The 20,144-nt window shown below is 40.1% G+C and overlaps 1 protein-coding gene across 2 annotated transcripts in view; it reads right to left on the bottom strand.

Moving 5' to 3' along the window:
• Positions 1 to 18,864, bottom strand: part of TGFBR3 (transforming growth factor beta receptor 3) — a 187,438-nt gene extending 168,574 nt beyond the window's left edge. For both annotated transcript variants that reach the window (XM_075833225.1, XM_075833226.1), the window contains exons 1-2: positions 18,776 to 18,864; positions 18,287 to 18,444 (exon numbers count right to left, since the gene is read on the bottom strand). In XM_075833225.1, the coding sequence (XP_075689340.1) occupies positions 18,287 to 18,347 (61 nt within the window). In that variant the 5' untranslated portion in view covers positions 18,348 to 18,444; positions 18,776 to 18,864. The remainder of the gene's footprint in view (positions 1 to 18,286; positions 18,445 to 18,775) is intronic.
• Positions 18,865 to 20,144: the final 1,280 nt, after the last annotated feature.

The raw sequence follows: 20,144 nt of genomic DNA, 5'->3' as shown, positions 1-20,144 counted from the left end.
AAATACAGGCAGATACTTATCCAACGTGCAATACCATCAGGGAGGTGTCAGATTGGCTCCAAATTTATTCTGCAGCAAGACAACGACCCAAAACATACAGCCAATGTCATTAAGAACTATCTTCAGCGTAAAGAAGTACAAGGAGCCCTGGAAGTGATGATATGGCCCCCACAGAGCCCTGATCTCAATATCATCGAGTCTGTCTAAGATTACATGAAGAGACAGAAGGATTTGAGGAAGCCTACATCCACACAAGATCTGTGGTTATTTCTCCAAGATGTTTGGAACGTCCCGGGAGAGTTCCTTCAAAAACTGTTTGTAAGTGTACCTAGAAGAATTGATGCTGTTTTGAAGGCAAAAGGTGATCACACCAAATATTGATTTGATTTAGATTTATCTTCTGTTCATTCACTTTGCATTTTGTTGATTAAAAAAAACTATTAACGCTTCTATTTTTGAAAACATTCTTACTTTTGCACAGTACTGTATATATATTATTAAATACTGCAAAAGGAACACTTCCCTGATGAGTTTTACACAGACAATAGCACTGGCTGAACACTATATCCATCAGTGGAAACGTTTACTATGCAGAAACTGCTGTCCATAATGAGATCATTCATGATTATTTTTACTTTACAAGCAGATAAGTGCATGAGGCAATCATCATGAAACATTTTTTCCCTGTTAAAAACTAATTGCAATCGGCCTGCCTGATTTCTGCAGATACATAATGTCGATGGCTATTAAATCCTTTCTTGGGACAATTCCTCCAGTCGAGATCACGTAAGGCAGTGTCTGCAGACTGGGAGGGTGTCCACCCACACAGCAGCTGTTGCTTAACCACAACTCTCATAATATACTGACACTTTCCGATAGGCTGAGAATAGTGGTAGGCATAGCTTTTTTTTCTTCTTTAATTTATTATCAGGTTACTAAGTTGGAGAACAATAGAGTGTAAATTCATATATTTGTGTAAGAGAATTTTTTTACGGTAATTTAGGACAGATAATTGTTAGGGCTTATACACCGGACGATTTCATAGCGGTGCATGTGCCCTCTACTGTACGTTTGTAAGATTCCAATTTCATACAGAGGCATACATAGTATTTTTTTTTTTATATTGTGGCATGCTCCATCAGACTTGCTAGCAGTGCCTTTTAATATTTCCAAACATAAGGCACCTGAAGTAGTTTGTACGGCAGCACATGGAGGCCGAGCTCCATACTCAGCCTTGTTCATGAGCTCTAAAAGTGCGGATCCACCATTTTTTTAAAGTAGGATCTGTCATTAAGGCCACTTTTAGGCAAGCGTATTACGGCACAAATCCCAGGCCTAACTGCGCGTCTAATTACCCGATCTAACTACATCATAGGGATTCATGAAGCTGTTAGTTTTGGTAATACGCAGGTCAGAAACTTTACATTAGGGCATCTTTAAGACATCCTAATAACGCTAACTTAGGAGGTGCAATATCCCCACTGAAAGGCCCCTCAAAGTATAAATTATACGCAAAGGCTCCATAATTTGTATGACTGTCTGCGTCTTTTTCTCATTGACTGCAATAAGTTTAAAAAAAGCAGAATGAAAAAACAAAAATGTAGAAATGCAATAGCGTTTTTTTAATTGTGGTTTTCTATAGGAGCAGTACTAGGAAACTTTTTCTATGTATTTACATGTGGTTTTGTTCTGGTTTGCACCATGCACTTTGTGTGGCTTTGAGCACACCCAGCCTTAGAAAGGTGCCATGCAGCCTGGCAGATGATCCCTATTAGTCATTTACGTGGCTTTGAGGAATAAGCAGAGTGCACATTTTGAACCTTGCAGAGCAACTGGGACTAGGTCATCATATGTTCTTTATAAAAGCAATGGAGGACATAATAAAGAACTCTGCAGACTCTTTTAGAACGATAAGTTCTGCCTGTTTTTAGACTTTTAAAGAAGCGTGGGGTAACACTTGACAGGTGATAAACATTTGAAATCAACTAATAAATTAATTGTCTACCTATAAATTAATACATGTACAGTGCTGCAGACTATGTTGAAGTTGCATTAATAAGGGATATTTCACAGTACCGCTTCATGCCCATTTTAGGAACCAGGTTCCAAAGTTTCCTGGCACATTACTGGAAGGTTCTTGCAAAAAAGCACATCGAAGGATGGGACTGTGAACCAGTGTGTTACCAAAAAAGACTAACCCAAAACTGTCCAAGAAGCAGATCTGGTTTTCTGCGATTTTACATTGACAACCTATCTCATTAAAGTTAACAGTTTGAGCTGCAGTACCAGACATAGCCACATGTGTATAGACGTTGCTGTATCAGATACTGAAGTGAAAGTTGATCGTTCTGCTAATCCTCACGATCACACATTAGAAAAGGCCCTCAATGTAAAATTTTGGTGGTGCAGTGAGGAGGATCTGGGGAGTCCGTAACCCCTTCCTCGCGATCGGTAGGGGTTCCAGCGTTTAGACCCCCCAGCCATCAGACAATTATCATCTTTGATGTGGATAGGTGATTATTGTCGATTCTGGGACAACCCCTTTAAAGAGGATCTGTCACCAGTTTATTAATTCCCTATCTGCGAACTAATCTAATTTGCACAATGATGCTGATAACTACTATGTGCTTTGTCTTCAAAAAATGTTTATTTCCAAAGTTATGAGCATTTTTCTAAATATGGTAATTTGGCTCTAATAGCCAAATAGGAGGTAACACTTTCTTTTCACTCTGGGCGGTGTAATGTTTTCTGTATGACGCTGTCCAATCAGCATACAGCTTCTCCCCCTCCCCTGCTCAGCAACACAGTCGGATCTTGTAGTATACAGCTTCCATTCCCAAGTGTGTTTTCAACTGTTGATATCTCCGGTTGTGTCGCAGCTAGAACTCCTGGTGTTATATGAAAGATTATAATCTCTTCTTTCATATGCAAATAGAACCGCTGTTCTAGGTGGTCCACAACCTGAGATATGGCTGTTTGAAGTAATCCCCCTTCCTTCCGGCTCAGTCTCTCACAATGTGTGAAGCAGCTTCATGCTGATAGGACAGCGTCAGAGGCTGTGAGGAGGCTCCACCTCAAGAGAATCACTGGTGTTGACAATCACTTGTCTAGTATAGCCTCATTTGCATATTTAGAAAAAAAGCTCATAACTTTTAAATTCTAAATGTTTTGGGACACAATTTTCACTAGTATTATCAGTGTAACAGTGCCTACTAGATTAGCTAGGAGATAGGGGATTACTAAACTAGTGACAGATCCACTTTAAGTTATCACTGATGTATTTTCCAACTGAAGAAGCTTTTTGAATAAGAACAATTTATATAAAAAAAAGTTTATACAGCCATAGGGAGCACTTTTACTTTCTTGTCCATTGGAAAGTAAATAGAATCGGTCCCCCCTACAGTAGCATTCCTGAGATCAGTCCATGGGATCCACATCACAGAATAGCCTATATTAGCAACTATAATTTTTACCCGTATTACATACATTATGTAATGTAGTAAGATAATTACACTAAAGATATCCTTAAAAAAAACAGTTCCGTGGCACAACTTCTAAAGAATGCAAAATGCATACGCACTAAGTTCTTGTTAAAAGAAACCAGTTCAAAAACAAATCAAAGTAATTTGTTCCTATGAAGACAATGGTCTGCCACAAAATGTCATAAATACCACAAGATGACTATTTGTGTGGGCAAAGGATGCATTTTATTTTTGCTGCCTCTATTAATAGTCAATGGAAAAGTAAAAAAGAAAAACGAACAAAAAAAGAATCCATATGTTTGAGATGTGACGTAGAAAGACACACTCTGCTGCATACCTGGTGGGCATACCCGACTGTTAATCTACTACAGGTGCGTTATGGATATGTGGCAGGTCGTGAACAATAATGCACAAATTGACCTGCTTTTACTTTTGCCGTTATTTATCACTTCAATTAAAAAGGGGATCCTTAATCTCTGCCAGAGCCGTGAGACCTCGACTGCGCTATTGATTCCGTCAAAGCAACGGAACCCGTTCACAATGGTGACAAACGGAAACCATTAGCAAAGTTTCCGTCACCATTGAGATCAATGGTGATGCAAACGTAAGCTAAGGTTTCCGTTTGCCTTTCTGTTGAGGGGTTAACCCAACGGAAACCTCAGACGAAACCCCTCAACGGAAGGGCAACGCTGATATGAACAGGCCCTTACTGTTCCCCCCATTAGGTAATGGGTTTATAAACTTAACCTTCTAGTGCACCTTGAAGGACAGTTTCTTCCTCCCCATCCCCAATTTTTGGTTTTCTACTCGCCCTCCCCCATTCTTATTTTTTTTCTTAAATTCTATAAAGTGTATTTCCCCAATGTATTTAAATTTTTTTTAACATCTTCATTGACTTAAGAGGTATAGAGTGCAAATCTAAACAGTCGTACCACTGGTTATCTTTTGTTCTTTTATTACTGTGACTTGCCGATATTCTATTTTTGTTACAATTCTTTTTCTATATGACAAATTATAGGCTTAGTGAGTTTACCTTCTTTCTATGGCACCAGTACCTACCAATAATCCCGACCCTGCCCTCCCGAGTTTTCCTAATTTTCCTCACCACTGCGCCCTCGAATACTCCTGTTATGCAATTTTTGGCATGACATGTAAGCTTGTGTCCTTCTCGATAATGGCTACAGGTTAAAAATTACCCATTGTGGTTCAATAGTTGAATAATCCCATGGGGAGGAATGGGCTTTAGTTTTCCATACCAAGCTAGATTTCAACTAACAATTATGGAACAATAAACTCCTTTCTTATCTATGTTTTTTCTGGCCGAATTTTTTTTTTCTAAAAAACAAAAACGTTATAGTTGTTCTTTTGCATGTTAATCTTAAAAACACAAAGTTAAAAAAAAATAGGCAGAGTTTGGAGGTGAGAAATCAGCACCACTTTTTGCTGTGGTAGAAAAAAATACAGACAAACCGAATCACTCTAAAAATATCTATTTTTGTCGGTATGACATTATGCTATTATTTCTATAAATCTTTGTTATATGGTGCGGTTTCCTTTTGCTCTATAGTTTTCAGAAGTTTATTGTGCTGAATCAGTGACGGTAAAGTCTCAGGGAAATGAAGGAACTGTATGAAAGCAGAGCGATCTATTTACCAGAGATCACACTTACACTTGAGTTTACCCTTCGGAGAGGCACACATTTCCGGCTGAAATCCCTGTGTTGTCTCAGGATTTCCTGTATTCTGCATTTTAGTACCAAACCTTGCAGCTTCCTATGTACAGAATTATTTTGGCAACTGTGTTTATTTTTTCCTCATGTGGATAAATGCCATATACCTTTTAAATGTTTCTAAGAAGCTGGGGGCAAGCTGAAGTATAGCAAAGTCAGCAAAAATAAATACTAAACTGATTATAAAACTGACAGAATTCCAAATCTGACTAGTTTTGCAGGTACATCCCTCAACCTCAAGCACTGCTGCAAAACTAGGCAGGGTAGGGACAAATCACTGCAAATCTGCTACGAATCTGCTGCAAAACCAGCATGAAATAGGGATGAAATTCACTGTAAAAAATCTGCGGACATGCTGCCGATTTTAAAATTTGCACCGCAGTTACATTTTCGTGTGGGAAAATTCCACAGCATCTACATGAGGTTTGTTCAAATCTCATCCCCATGACTGGTACTGGAATCCATTGTGGATTTTCCATGGGCAAATCCGCATTTAAAAACGGCAACATTTCTGCCCCATGTAGACCAATCACAGGCTGCAGCACCCACATGGGACGAAACATCATTGCAGCAGGCTCGGCTGCAGAGAGACCAGCTGGGGGAGAAGGGGCTACTGGAGCACCAAAAGAGGTGAGTATGGTCTTTTGTTTGTTTCTATAGCCCCTCCGCTTTCCACAGTGGTAAATTCGTCTGAAAATCTGAATCGAATTAAACACTAGGTCAGATTGTTGCGGCACATTCTGCAACAAATCGGACTTGTGTGAACTTGCCCTTACTGTTCAGGACTCTAGTAAAGCTCAGCACCATTCAAGTGAATAGAGCTGAGGTGCAATATAAGACATAGCCCATGAATATTGCTGTTTCTGGAAAAGATCATTGATTTTTAATCTCACACAACTCCTTTAAAGGGAACTGTCAGCAATGTTGTGTCCTCAAAACTGCTGACAGCGATATAAACAGGGGAGGAGTGCAGTGTAACCATGCCTATGTTGTCGGTCATGCAAGTTGGATCCAGTGCTGCTATCGCAAGTGCTACTCTCTGCTCTGAGAGACGGCTCTAGTGGTCTGCTGATTGGACGCTAGAGAAGTCACTCAGTGCAGAGGGGCTGGGCAACATTTAGTGCAGAGAGCCCAAATCACTGAACATGAAGGGGCCGCCTCTGTGGCACCCAACATCGCGGTCACATCTAAATAGAGATCTCCTATAATTATGCTGTACGCCCCACCATGTATATAGAGTTATCTGCAGTTTTTAGGACTCAAAACTGCTGACAGGTTCCCTACAAGGGACCCTTTAGTCAGCAAAGACCGCACCAGAGTGCAATTTCTTTTTTCAGTAAACAAAGCTGTTATAACAACTAGGAAGAGTAAGACATTTTAGAACATCCTATCACAGTCTGCTGAAAATATTTGTTTCGTTTGTGTTTTTGCTGAAACACACAGGCGGCAACTGGTAGAGAAACCTCCACCCACCCACCCACCTCCTGCTATGCCACCTGAAAATATCCAGCTGCTTCCCTTTCCTCACATTCATGTTTATTTGCTTAGCAATAAGTGCTCACAACAAATTGGACTACAGGAGATTAGAAAGATGGGTCTTCAGAAGACACTTCCAAAATCATGACCCAAGGACATGTTTCAGAGCAATAGCTTTATCCGACTTGCATGCTCTTTGCTGTGGATGATTGTCTACAGGCGTACGATGGATGATGCCTGGATCATATCTGAACAGACATGACTGACACGGAAAGCAAAAAGGTTTACAACGTAGATTTGAGCACTAAAAAAAAAAAATATAGATTGGTAATTTCTAGAGGTAAAAAATGAAGACCTATATTCAAAGCAGTGGAATTGTTCCTAGGGAATTTTACAGTTTCACTTTACTAACAGAGATATTTATTACGTAGATTGAAATTCAATAGGAAAATTTTATAAATAAGTTTTTCTAAACTCCCCCATCCGTCTGAAGGTGCGTGTCCAGGGGCATAACTAGAAAGTGCTGGGCCCCATACTAAATTTTTTAAAGGGGTTACCCCCCTCCCTGCAGCCTCCACTCACGCCTAGAGCTGACACCTCTCTCTGCAGTGTATAAAACATGAAACAGACAAAATGTTGAATGGTTCCCCACCGCAACCAATCAGATGACTACTTTTACTTTCTAACCTGCTTTAGAAAAATGAAAACTGTGTTCTGATTAGCTGGTATAAGAAACAGCTTTACCATTGGCTTTGGGTTACAGGTTTTTATTTAATCTATGGCAGGTTTACTTGTCTAATGCTCCATATTAACTTTGCTTATGGAATAAACCACTTGCCTTACCATATATTTAGATGTAGAGGTCATGTCGCGTCCCAGCAAAATGCCGCAGTTTTATAATGATTTGTCAAAAAACGCAACGTTTTGCCGCGATTTTGCAGTATTTGTGCCAATAAACCGCGACATGACCTCTGCATCTGAATATACCTGATGGAGCATGGAACATAGAGAATCTTAAAGGTCTCACCTTTCTTGGGGGAAGAGGCCAGCATATTCCTCCAGTTCGGGGCATACTCTTCATTAAAGTCGTACTGGAGCTGGGGCGCCTGGATGACTGTGCTGCACAGTGTAACTATGAAGCCCACAGGCACCTGTAGATTCAGGAAGGGAGGCTTGGTCCACAAGAGCTGTCACACATCCCCCAAAAAAACCGCAACGACCATCCATGCTTTAAGAGCCCCTGAACAGGGGCAGAGTATAGAGGTAGCGGGGCGGGGAGTGGGGGGGGGGGGGGGGTTGGCTTATGGACACTGCTGGGAGCAACAGCTGGTCTGCCATCTTTGTGCTCCTATAAAGCCCTGAGGCCCTTTGTGCTCCTATTAAGCCCAGTAAAAAACACAATTCCAGGATATTGCGCAAGCGATCCAAGTGTCCATAATCCAACGATCGCTCGTTCAAGTCCCCTAGGGGAACTAATAACAAACCAGTTAAATAATAATTGGTATCGCTGCATCTGCAAAAGTCTGAACTATTTCGGTATAATATTATTTAATTTGCATGGTAAACGCCATGAAAAGTTATGGCTCTTGGAATGTGGGGAGAAAAAAATAAATCGAAATGAAAAAATGAAATAGGCCTGTGGTTAAAATTTCCTAAAAACAAGGCAGTTAGTAAACAAGTAATATACACTATTTAATAAGAAGACAATACATTATCAGCTAAGATTGCTTTGTTTCAATTATGATTTGAATTAACTTTTTGGAAAAAAGTAATAATATTTTCATAACACAAATTCAAGTACAGTAGTCATGGATTGGTATAATAAAATACTTACATCACTCATTTTATTTGCTTTACTGTCAGTTACATATTTAGAACCCCAGATATAAAATATTACAGTAATAAATAAAGACTGTTCAGTTTATGAGTTCTACACAAGCAGTACAAATGCTGACTGTTTCCCTTTACATGGTGCTAGGTTCCCCGGATTCTGTAAACAATTTCACTACCATTCAGACGTTTGAAAATTCTGTGTAACCTTCAAGCCACAAAACTCCCCATTGATGGACCTGCCCATTCATCACCATGTATAACCTTCTCCTCTGACAAGTAAACATTGCTTTCACACTCTAATGGTTAACACTTAGCTTTGATAAAGCCCTTCCAGGCAAACTTCTCATAGATCTGGCGGCTGATAGTTTAGGTGGGTGAATTGGTTGGTTAAGCAAAGTGAAGTTAACAGGCAGCTCATTGTGTCTACGCCATGCGTTAGTCAATCATAAACTTTTCAGAGACAATGTGGTGGAATTTTTACAGACTACAGAAATGAATTTACAACGGATACTGTGCATTTGAGAAATCCACAGCAAGCAATCCAGGTGGGGTATCATGCAACTACTTGTATAGTAATGTATGATCATTTGTATGATGAGCTTGTCACGTTCATAAAACATGTTTATAAAAATTAGTGAACTTTTAAAATTTTGTCGTGCGCCTTGTTCTCAATTTTTGCCACAATATACTGTGCACTAGAATTCTAGCACATTTTTCCCACTAATTTCTACTCTATACTAGTTAAACTACAAGTTTGGAATTTTAATCCATTGAGTAATTTTTGAATTTTGCCGGGTTCGGCTGATGATCTAATGTGTATGAGGGCCACTGACTGTCATTGACGGTTGATGTCGGGGGAAGGCAGGATCCTTCGGAGACCCGCACCTATCTCTCAAATTAGTCCCCCGACTCGTTGTGCCTGGTGAGGTGGCCGCTGGGCGCCGCATCCATGCAGGCAATCAGTGCAAAGTCAGACTGTATCACGGAAACAGCCGAGCTCACTGAGCTACGCTGTTTCCGTAACTCCCATAGAAGTGGATATGCCATTATTGTCTGTCATGAGGCAACACCTTTAAAGGGGTTATCCCATAAATCATTTTCATACCAAAAGTCCTGAAATTCTGTCAAAAGCTAATTTAAAGCAGTTTACAGTATTTCTAGCATAAGAAAATACCTATTTTTATCATTTTTTGCTTCCATGTGTCCCACTTGGTGCTGCTGCTAATCTGTGCTGCTGGGGCAGGAGCTCTGAGCAGAATCAATCTCCTGCCCTTGTTGGCAACTGACAATATAGTTACTTCTTACTTGCCCTGCAGAATGAGTCTTCTCAGCTATACTAAATGTCATATCTCTTTACTGAATCATTTTTTAAAAGCAATGTCAAACATTGTTCATTTTCATGATCTTTACAATGAATATGATATTTAATGGGGAGGGGGGGGCAATCCCTTTTAGTGATACTGAACAGTGATTAGCTGGCATTACGGCAGGCATGATCCAATCATGTTTTATCCCGTACATTCTTAGAATCGGAGACATTTGAAAGGTTAATTTAAATCCTGTATTAATATTACAAATGTATGTAATGCAAGACAATGTGTTATCCTACAGTGTAATTTATATTTCAATGAAATGTGATGTTCTCTCAATGTTCAGCACAGGATGATGGTCATAAAACCAGTCCTGTGATGCTGAAGATATATTTGGCGTTTCTATTTAAAGATATAAAGGGTCAACATGTAAAACTGTGCACTTCATTTGCAATGGAAAAATATCTAAATCCAGCTGGGAAAGTATAGTAAAATCCACCTTTTCTAAAAGACATGCCCTGCCGCGTCCTTGTGTTGGTGACAATGTCACAGTGAACTCTAGGGATGGGATTTAAATAATTTCCATGGATGAATATTAACTCTATTCAGACAATGGAGCCACAGTATGCAGTAAGCAATATACTGAGGAATTACATGCGTTGTATTAAGTCTGGATATTGCAGGATTTCTTAAGTAAAGTTGTTCGACAAGTTTTGATGCCTCCTTTTGATCCCCGGGAATTGCAGGACCCTATTTAGGCTAAGTTTACACCTCAAACATGTTTGTGTCGTACTGTCTGTGTATACAGTAGACTGGAAAAATCTCCCGATGAATATGCAAAAGTATGCCAAAAGGGTGTCCTCTGCATACATTTGGCTAGGATACGATGGAATCCCACAGTCCCAGCTATATTGAAAAGCACTCTTGCAGCTATACATAGGCATACAGTTGGATACGTCTGTCTATATGTTCAGGGTACCATATATTCTAAAATGTGGTGTGAAATTAGCCTCACCTAAATAACTAATAAACAATACTAAACATCTACAAGAAAAAAACGCATGCGCCAAGGCTGTGATATGACGGTGTGCCAAGCATAAAGTCATATCCTTAAAGAGGCTCTGTCACCAGATTATAAATGCTCTATCTCCTACATAATCTGATTGGCGCTGTAATGTAGATAACAGCAGTGGTTTTTATTTTGAAAAACGATCATTTTTGAGCAAGTTATGAGCTAGTTTAGATTTATGCTAATGAGTTTCACAATGGACAACTGGGCGTGTTTTTACTTTTTACCAACTGGGTGTTGTACAGAGGAGTGTATGAGGCTGACCAATCAGTGACCAATCAGTGTCCTGCACTTCTCATTGTTCCAGCCCAGCATGATCCACAGCACAGTGTGATTGTGCAGTGAAAGACGTAAACACGCCCAGTTGCTAAAAACACAATACACGCCCAGTTGGAAATAAGAGAAAACACGCCCAGTTGTCCATTAGAAAGGCTCATTTGCATAAATATAAAATTGCTCATAACTTGGCCAAAAATGATCGTTTTTCAAAAAAAACAAAAAAAACGTTACTGTTATCTACATTGCAGCGCCGATCACATGCAATAGGAGATAGGGGTTTGATAATCTGGTGACAGAGCCTCTTTAAGTGAATAAAACAGCATGCCCATTATAACGGGGACTAAATGTAACTTCTTTGGGAAACCTAACATATTAGTAAAAGCGTGATGCCAAGCACTTAAGGGTTTTTCAAAACAGCAAAATATTGTGTAATCGTTTAGGAAAGAAAGGGTAGAAGTTCTGGAAAGACACAGTTGATGTCACATAAAGCGTTGTGTCGAGTCTGTGTCTTTATTTTATAAGTAGTTTTATAAATGGGCAATTGGCTCCTATCTGCAGTCAGATCCTTTGTCTGGCAGCCTCGGCTACTGCACCTTTGGCCCATACTCTGGTGTGACTCACTCCAGTAAATGATGCCCGGAATGCATGTTGTCTATTGCGTAATTTCTGTCTCACTTCAACCTGTCATCCTTAAGAACCACAGGTGCTATATCTATACGTGACAGCTAGAATACCCACGCTCAACTCAAAGTAACCAAAACAATATCTTTATTTCGCTGCATTGAGACGACTTCTGGATTTAAAGAATCCTTTTTTACCCAAAAGATAAATTACAAACATGAATAAGTATTGCTTGGGAATGTATTACTTTGACAGGGCAGTGATGCCAGCCGCCTGAAATAGAGCATACACATTGGCAGGCAGAGTAACGAAGAAGGGAAACTCTTAAAAAGTCTATTTACGCACACTGTCACCTTTCAGAATACAGTATGCCACTGATAGATGTTCCCGACGTCTGAATGCGTGAGTAGACGTTACCTGCTTGATAGTGTACCACCTGTAATTACAGTAAGTCTATAAACATTCATAAACTTTTCCCTGCCCTTTACCCTATATACTTTTTGTGTAAATGGCAGCCAATGGATGACGTACTGTATGCCACTGTATCGCATACAGTAGCATAGATTGGGGCTTTAAATGTGCATATACTGGCAGATTTCCCCATCGTATGCGCCAAATGTAAATCCCGAACACTGTGTGAACATAGCCTGACCCACATATTTAGCTACCGGCATGAATTTATAATCACAATGGTAACTAATTCCTAGGATTTGTTGAGCTCTGCCCTATCCCTCTGCAACACCCCAGCTTCTCCTTATGTCCGGCACCTGTCATCCTAGCTTAAGCAGAGACCAGGAGCCATCTTGCCCTTTCCTCTTATATATTATGGGCAGTTATCTGCCGCCGTGTTCTTACTAAAGCTGCACTTTGAGTTTGTCCTTCTGTACTACAAATTTTTACCACAATAAAAATCAGCCTCATCTCCTTTCTTGTAGGGCTAGGGTTTGACATATATCTAACTGCTATTGTGATTTTCTATTGCCTGACCTTGAATAGTCTGATGTGACATTGCTCGGTCATTACCTTTTTAAGACAAATCAAAACATTTGTAAAACATTTTTTTAAAGGTACAAATCATGGTATTTTTGTGATTGAGAAGTAGATGCATTTCACCCATGATGGAATATGTCAGTGCATTCATCATGATTGTTTTTAATGACTTTGTCTATTACAATGTAATCAGATTTAACACCCATACTATGTCACTGTCACAAGACCATGCAGCCAACGAGATCACTGCCTGATGACAGACTGAACGCAGGACGTAGAATCACATAAATACTGTTAAATCACATAGATCTTTTTGCAATTCATCTACAATACAATAAATGTGACTTGATACATAAAAAACAACATAGTAAAACAATAACAGCAACAAACAACTTATGGTCACTTTGAATGGACCATATTGACAGGAGTACAAGCAATGAATGCAATGAATATCAGGCATCATCTGACACCCTGCAATCAGCTGCAAGCAGCCATGTAGAATGTAAGAGGTTGTTAAACCAGACAATTCCTGTAAAGGATCTGCCAGGCACAGCTTCGGGGTTAACGTCCATAGGTAATCAGTCTGCACCTGCTTCTATGTCTGTGAGACTGACTCCATCTTCCACCACTCAGGATGGCAGGCTTAGGAGTGGGAGAACCTATCACAGCCTGGCCAGACGGAGCTAGCTCCCACCCACTGTCTATTTATACCTGCCTTTCCTGTTCCTCCTTGCTTGTGATTTCTTCTCGTTTGGTTTCCTGGCCCTGCTGCAGCTTCTTGTACTATTGTCCTTGCTTCATATTGACCCCGGCTTGCTGACTACTCTCCTGCTCTGCGTTTGGTACCTCGTACACTCCTGGTTTGACTCGGCTTGTTCACTACTCTCCTGCTCTGCGTTTGGCACCTCGTACTCTCCTGGTTTGACTCGGCTTGTTCACTTCTCTTGTTGCTCACGGTGTTGCCGTGGGCAACTTCCCCTTTCTCCCCCTAGCTCTGTGTACCCTTGTCTGTTGTGCACTTATTGAGCGTAGGGACCGTCGCCCAGTTGTATCCCGTCGCCTAGGGCGGGTCGTTGCAAGTAGGCAGGGACTGAGTGGCGGGTAGATTAGGGCTCACTTGTCTGTCTCCCCAGCCCCGTCATTACAATTCCTTTAAATATTAATATATCATAAGTGAAAAAGCACCAATATAAATCAAAAGGTATAATTCGAGTCCTAAAGACACAAGTTAGTGATTACAATGTAATCTGTTAAAATATAATACAAAACAATACATTACAATATCATACCATTGACACAGTTAGAAAAGAATTGTTAAAGGAACGATAAGGTAATTTTTTTTTTATCTTGGCCCCTGTTTGAAAAGTACATCAGATAGAAAGGTTACAGGTTGTCAAACTATCTTCTCCGGGCCGCCGTTATGTCACGTGACATGCACACGGTGGCTGTCCGAAAGCGTTTGCTGTGTGGACCTAATGACACATTCACTATGCATTCCTATGAGACTCACATTGAGCATCTCATAGGAAAGCATAGTAAAAGTGACTTCCGGTCCACACAACAGACGCTGTCGGATTTGGACATTCACAGTGTGGTCTAAAGACATATTAGTGGCCCGGAGAAGATATGTTGGCAATAAAGCGCACGGTAAGACGAGTACCTGCCCTACCTTTTACCAGATGTACTTTGCAAACGGGGGTCAAGATTAGAAAATTTCACAGGGTTCTGCTTTAAGAATTGGGAAAATTAAGTTAGAGATAAATTGCTGAAAATACAAGTACAAAGCGAGACTTAGACTACATTCAGATGAGCGTGTCCGATTTGCGCGCATAAGAAACGCAGCGTTTTTACTACATTTCTTGTCAGTGTGCGTTGCATATTGGCAAAAGTGTGCTTTGCATGTAGCATGCGTTTTTTAAGTCCCTGCAAGCATTTCATGTTTTTATTTTATTTATTTCTTTGCTGTTCAATGTATTTGATAAGTGAAACACGAACAGCACACGGATGTTGTCCGTGTGCTGTCCGTGGTTTTCACGCACCCTTAGGCTTCAATGGGCGGCTATGTGCGTGAAAACGTACCAATATAGGACATGCAGTGAGTTTCACGTAATGTACACACGCTGCATGAAAAACAACGTATGTGTGAATGGCCCCATTGTATTACATGGGTCCGTGTGCTGTGAGTGATTTAGACGCACAGCACACGGGCGAGGAACATGCTCGTCTGAATGAGCGCTTAATGCATTATGTAAAATAATAGTATCTACAACACTGGGCTTGGCATCTCCATTGTGAAAAGTATTAAACACCATTGTCGAATAACATGCGCTCTAGCTGACAACAGTGACGGATCACCAAGTGACATTGCTAATGATTTAACAAATAGACAGTGAAACGAAACAAGAACATGTTATTGTACCATTTGTGAATGATATATCTATTAAGTTAATGACAGCCATTAGACCGGAGGTCACCAACCTGATATACAGCTACCCTAATAGCGGCAAAAAGATCTAAGCCTAGCTCGTGATTTGCGCATGCCAGTTGTTTTTGCTCAGGGGTGGTAATACTCAGGGGCTTTTTACACCAACCTAAAAACACTGAGATTCTGCTGTGCACCAGCTCTACTCTCCCAGCAGTGGGGAGATGATATACCGGTCACATGTATTTTTTTTTTCTTCGATTTTAACTGTTTTTAGATGTTTTTTTCCCTTTTGAGTATTGCTGTGCTCATTATTTGTACTTTTTCATGTATATTGTAATAAAGTAATTTCAATTGTTTTGGGTGTGCGACTCTAATAGCATTTCCTCTTCTTTTTGTGTACATGCAGAAAGATGTCACATAAGCCTTGTAACCGCACCTTTTATACTGGCCAAAATATCTGAAGACAAGTGTGAAAAGCGCTACTATAGAGATCAATTTTTTAATGACATTTCAGATGAACTCAACCACAAAACAGACACAGCACAAAATCTACATTTAGTAATGCTTCAGAGCCACAGAATCAGAAATGATCAAGAGCCATTGATGAGCTGAAGAAAACCCCAAACTGTAGGGCAAAAAAGGGTCTAGATACCCCATATTGCAATAATATTATAATAATAAAAGGCAGATGGAATAAATTAGGGTCTCATGTTTATCCCTCATAATCCAAAGTTTTGCAGGTGCTTAAACCATAGCAGGTTCACAGTTTTTATACCATATAATTAAAGGGGTATTCTTAGAATCAACATTTATCATCTATCCACATGATTGGTGCTGAGCCGCACCGCTGGACAACCATCATTCACAGGGATCCTGGGCCTGTGCATGGGTGATAAATGTCAATTCTGGGAATACACCGTTTAAAGAGCAACTTTCAGCAAACTTGATATGTCAGAGGCATATCATAAGTTTGGATTCAGCTGTGATTGGTGCTCCACATTAGGCTAAAGACGGCTCACATAGAACATCTGTGTGAGCCATCTTCATCCTGACAGGCAGCACCGAGCACAGCCGAATATGAAGGCGCTCAGAGAAGCGCCCCTACACTTTTGTTTCCTCAATAAGGGGGTCTCAGCACCCGGACACCACCAATCCAAACCTCGGATAAGCCTCTATGACGTATCAAAAGTTTGCTGAAAGTGCAGATACTCTTTATTATTATTATTATTAATAATAATAATAATAGTAGTAGTAGTAATAATAATATTAATAATAATAATAATAATAATAATAATAATAAATAGAAGCTTACATTTATGCAAGTGTTATCAATCCTGTTTTAATTATTGTCAAAATATTTATATTAAAATAAACTAATGACATCTCTAAAATATAAATTTTATATCTTTTTTTTGTCATTGCTTCAAGTTGGTGAAGTATTGAAGGACCACATGCAGCCCACCAATTGTATCAATGCTCAAGATACCACAAGTAAGCTAACAACAATTTATAGATGAGCGTTCAGAACATCTCTTGGGGTCTTATAACAAGAAGGAAAGCCATGCATTGTATTCAGTGAGATCTGGGCAGGAGATGGTGCTATTAAGAACAGCTGTGGCACACGGCAGAGAATGAGCGAGATGGTGCGAGTCGGCTGTGGCACTGAGCAGGACACACACGTTTTATATGAAACAGGTGAAATATGCACTCAACACAAGGAGGATTTATCCAATTGGAATGTTAGAACCGCAAAGTCAAAGCATTTATAGATTCATATCCAATCTCTCTATTACTTTATTGGGATAAAGCGGCCGCCTCACATAGACCAACTATTAGCCTGCGGGGCAATATTACACACACAAGTATTCCCATCAGGATGTTATTGTCCAGTTTATGTGTATTGCAGTAAGTGACATAAACTACGCAGCCTGCATTACATCGCCTCATTTGGACATTTTAACCACTCATATGCCACTCAATGTGCAAATCAAGTATAACACCTTCTAACATCAACATGCTAACCTGAACTCTTCTTACATCAGCACTGACAAACTGTGTGGAACCACTAGTTCCAGCATGCCCTGACAGAGGAGCACTGAAGACGCTAGTCTATTATGTAGCACAAGAGCAGTGGATAAATGTGGTGATACCAGAGGTGGTCAATCTGTGCCGAACCAGTCGAGCACAGTTTGGTGGGGTATCAGTTGCGTAGCACTACGGGTTGCAATTCCCTGCAACAAGAGATAACAGTGCTATCATCACCATAGACAGGAAGAAACGTAGCATTTTGCTGTGATTTTGTGGAAAAAAATGCTGCATTAAACCTCACTTTGACTGCACCGTGTGAATATACCCTGAGGGGTTCTAAGCTTTCATAAATATGGCTCATAACAATGCACTAAATGATATATATGATTAAAAAAAACACATCCCCACGCCTGAATCTCAGGATTGGCAGATGCAAGAGAGGGCTGCGTTTACAATATATATATATATATATATATATATATATATATATATATATATATATATATAATATATTTAGATGTAATAAATACATCGTTTTATGTATACATCATTTCCATATAGGAAGTGTATTTGTAAACAATTACTCCTGCAGCTATGATTACCAAGATCCACATGGGGGGCAAGTATCAACATACTAGTTATAAAGTTTTGCTATATTAGCCATGGTTTAAAAACAAACAAAACAGAATCTATTTAATTTGTAGAGTGTATATACTGATGTAGCAGAGCCGTGTTTGTCATTTGACAAAATTTATTGGGATATTACACTGGATTATGTAAAAACTTCTATAGAACTGCTGGATCTTAGTGCAGTGAGTTGTTACGGTGCACAAAAAACGCAGTTACATATGTAGATTGGATAAAATGTTATGTCATCATACAAGATCAAAGACGGTGAACCACAGCCTAAGATCTACATCTCTGCAGGGAATGCAGGCACTTGTAGTCCGTCAGATTCTAAAAGCCAAGATTATATGGGGTTTACATTACAAAAATGAGTAAGTCACGCTTTAATCACTTGCACAAGTTAATAATTGACTTTACCTGCAGATGATGAGCGCCAGAAGAGGAGAAGACAGGCACTTAGGAACGCCAGAGTCCTCATGTTGTCCCGGTAGGATTTTCTTAACAATCCACTGCAGTCCTCTGATAAGTTCCCCCAGTTTGTTATCTTCTTTTTATGCGCCAGACCCTTCTGTAGCCTGGGAAGGAAAGAGAAGAAAACTTGAATCTGTAGTTGATGAAAACATCCTGCTGACATCTCCCACCCCCAGATCCTAGCAGGACAGAGCGGAATAGGAGCGAGCGCTGACAGGACACCAATGACAGTCACTTTGGATCAAACAAAACTTTGCAGATTGTAAACTGTATAGAGAACGCAATAGATTGTAATGCACAAAACACCAGAAGACAAAACAAATCCACAGCAGCATATACAGTGTGAGCTGCAGCAGTCAGATGATGGGACCAGCCCTTACAGGCAGGCATCACTGTTATTACAATAGTGGCATTTCTTGCCAGTGGCACACTCACCCACAGATCTCAGGCACAGGCTGCCCAGCTATTGCTGCCCGTTGTCAGTTCCCAATGGGCTGAAGTTTCATGCATCTCCGGCTCTGGGACACTCCAAGTAGCGGAGAGGAAAAGAAGGGGGCGGAGTTCTAGTTCTCCCCGGGGCGTGGTCTGGCAGAAGCCAGCACAGTCCTGTAGAGCTGATGTTTGTGTGGATTCTGTCATTCTGTCATAAGTATGGCTGGAGGGCTAGTATCGCCATCTAGTGGACATATTTACTATCGCAGTATATTTATACCCAATAACTTGTTGGGTTTATGGACAATTATAATGGTTGGTAATTATTATAATGTATTTAATAAGCTGCAGTTACACAAGCTAATTACATAATTTTAAAAAAAAAGACTATGTGGCATATATTATAAAATTTGACCATAATTAATTAGGCTCAGTTCATATTCATTTTGATGCCGTTTTTGTTGTTTTTTTTGTTTGTTTTTTAAAGCTACAATTGGAAATGGATCAAGAAAAATAGGAACCTGATATAGCTTTAAATTATACTTACTCATTTATTTAGGGCATCACTCTTGGTTTTACCTTAGAAAAAATATTTTAAAAAAATCATCAAAATGAAACGTGAAATGTGCCTAATTATGGTAAATCTCCCAAAATATCCTAAATAGTTTTAGTAAAATTAGTCTATTATATTTTAATATGTAATTAAAGAGGCTCTGTCACCAGATTTTGCAACCCCTATCTGCTATTGCAGCAGATCGGCGCTGCAATGTAGATTACAGTAACGTTTTTATTTTTAAAAAACGAGCATTTTTCGCCAAGTTATGGCCATTTTTGTATTTATGCAAATGAGGCTTGCAAAAGTACAACTGGGCGTGTTGAAAAGTAAAAGTACAACTGGGCGTGTATTATGTGCGTACATCGGGGCGTGTTTAATACTTTTACTAGCTGGGCGCTCTGACGAGAAGTAACATCCTCTTCTCTTCAGAACGCCCAGCTTCTGGCAGTGCAGACACAGCGTGTTCTCGAGAGATCACGCTGTGACGTCACTTCCCCAGGTCCTGCATCGTGTCAGACGAGCCGGCACCAGAGGCTACAGATGATTCTGCAGCAGCATCGGCGTTTGCAGGTAAATCGATGTAGCTACTTACCTGCAAACGCTGATGCTGCTGCAGAATCAACTGGTGCCGATGTGGCCGACACGATGCAGGACCTGTGAGTGACGTCACAGATCTGCACTGCCAGAAGCTGGGCGTTCTGAAGAGAAGTGGATGATACTTCTCATCAGAACGCCCAGCTAGTAAAAGTAGTAAACACGCCCCGATGTACGCACATAATACACGCCCAGTTGTACTTTTACTTTTCAACACGCCCA

This window comes from Rhinoderma darwinii, chromosome 7 (genome assembly GCF_050947455.1).
Source record: "Rhinoderma darwinii isolate aRhiDar2 chromosome 7, aRhiDar2.hap1, whole genome shotgun sequence".
Taxonomy (NCBI): Eukaryota; Metazoa; Chordata; class Amphibia; order Anura; family Rhinodermatidae; genus Rhinoderma; species Rhinoderma darwinii.
This window is presented reverse-complemented; position numbering and strand designations above follow the sequence as displayed.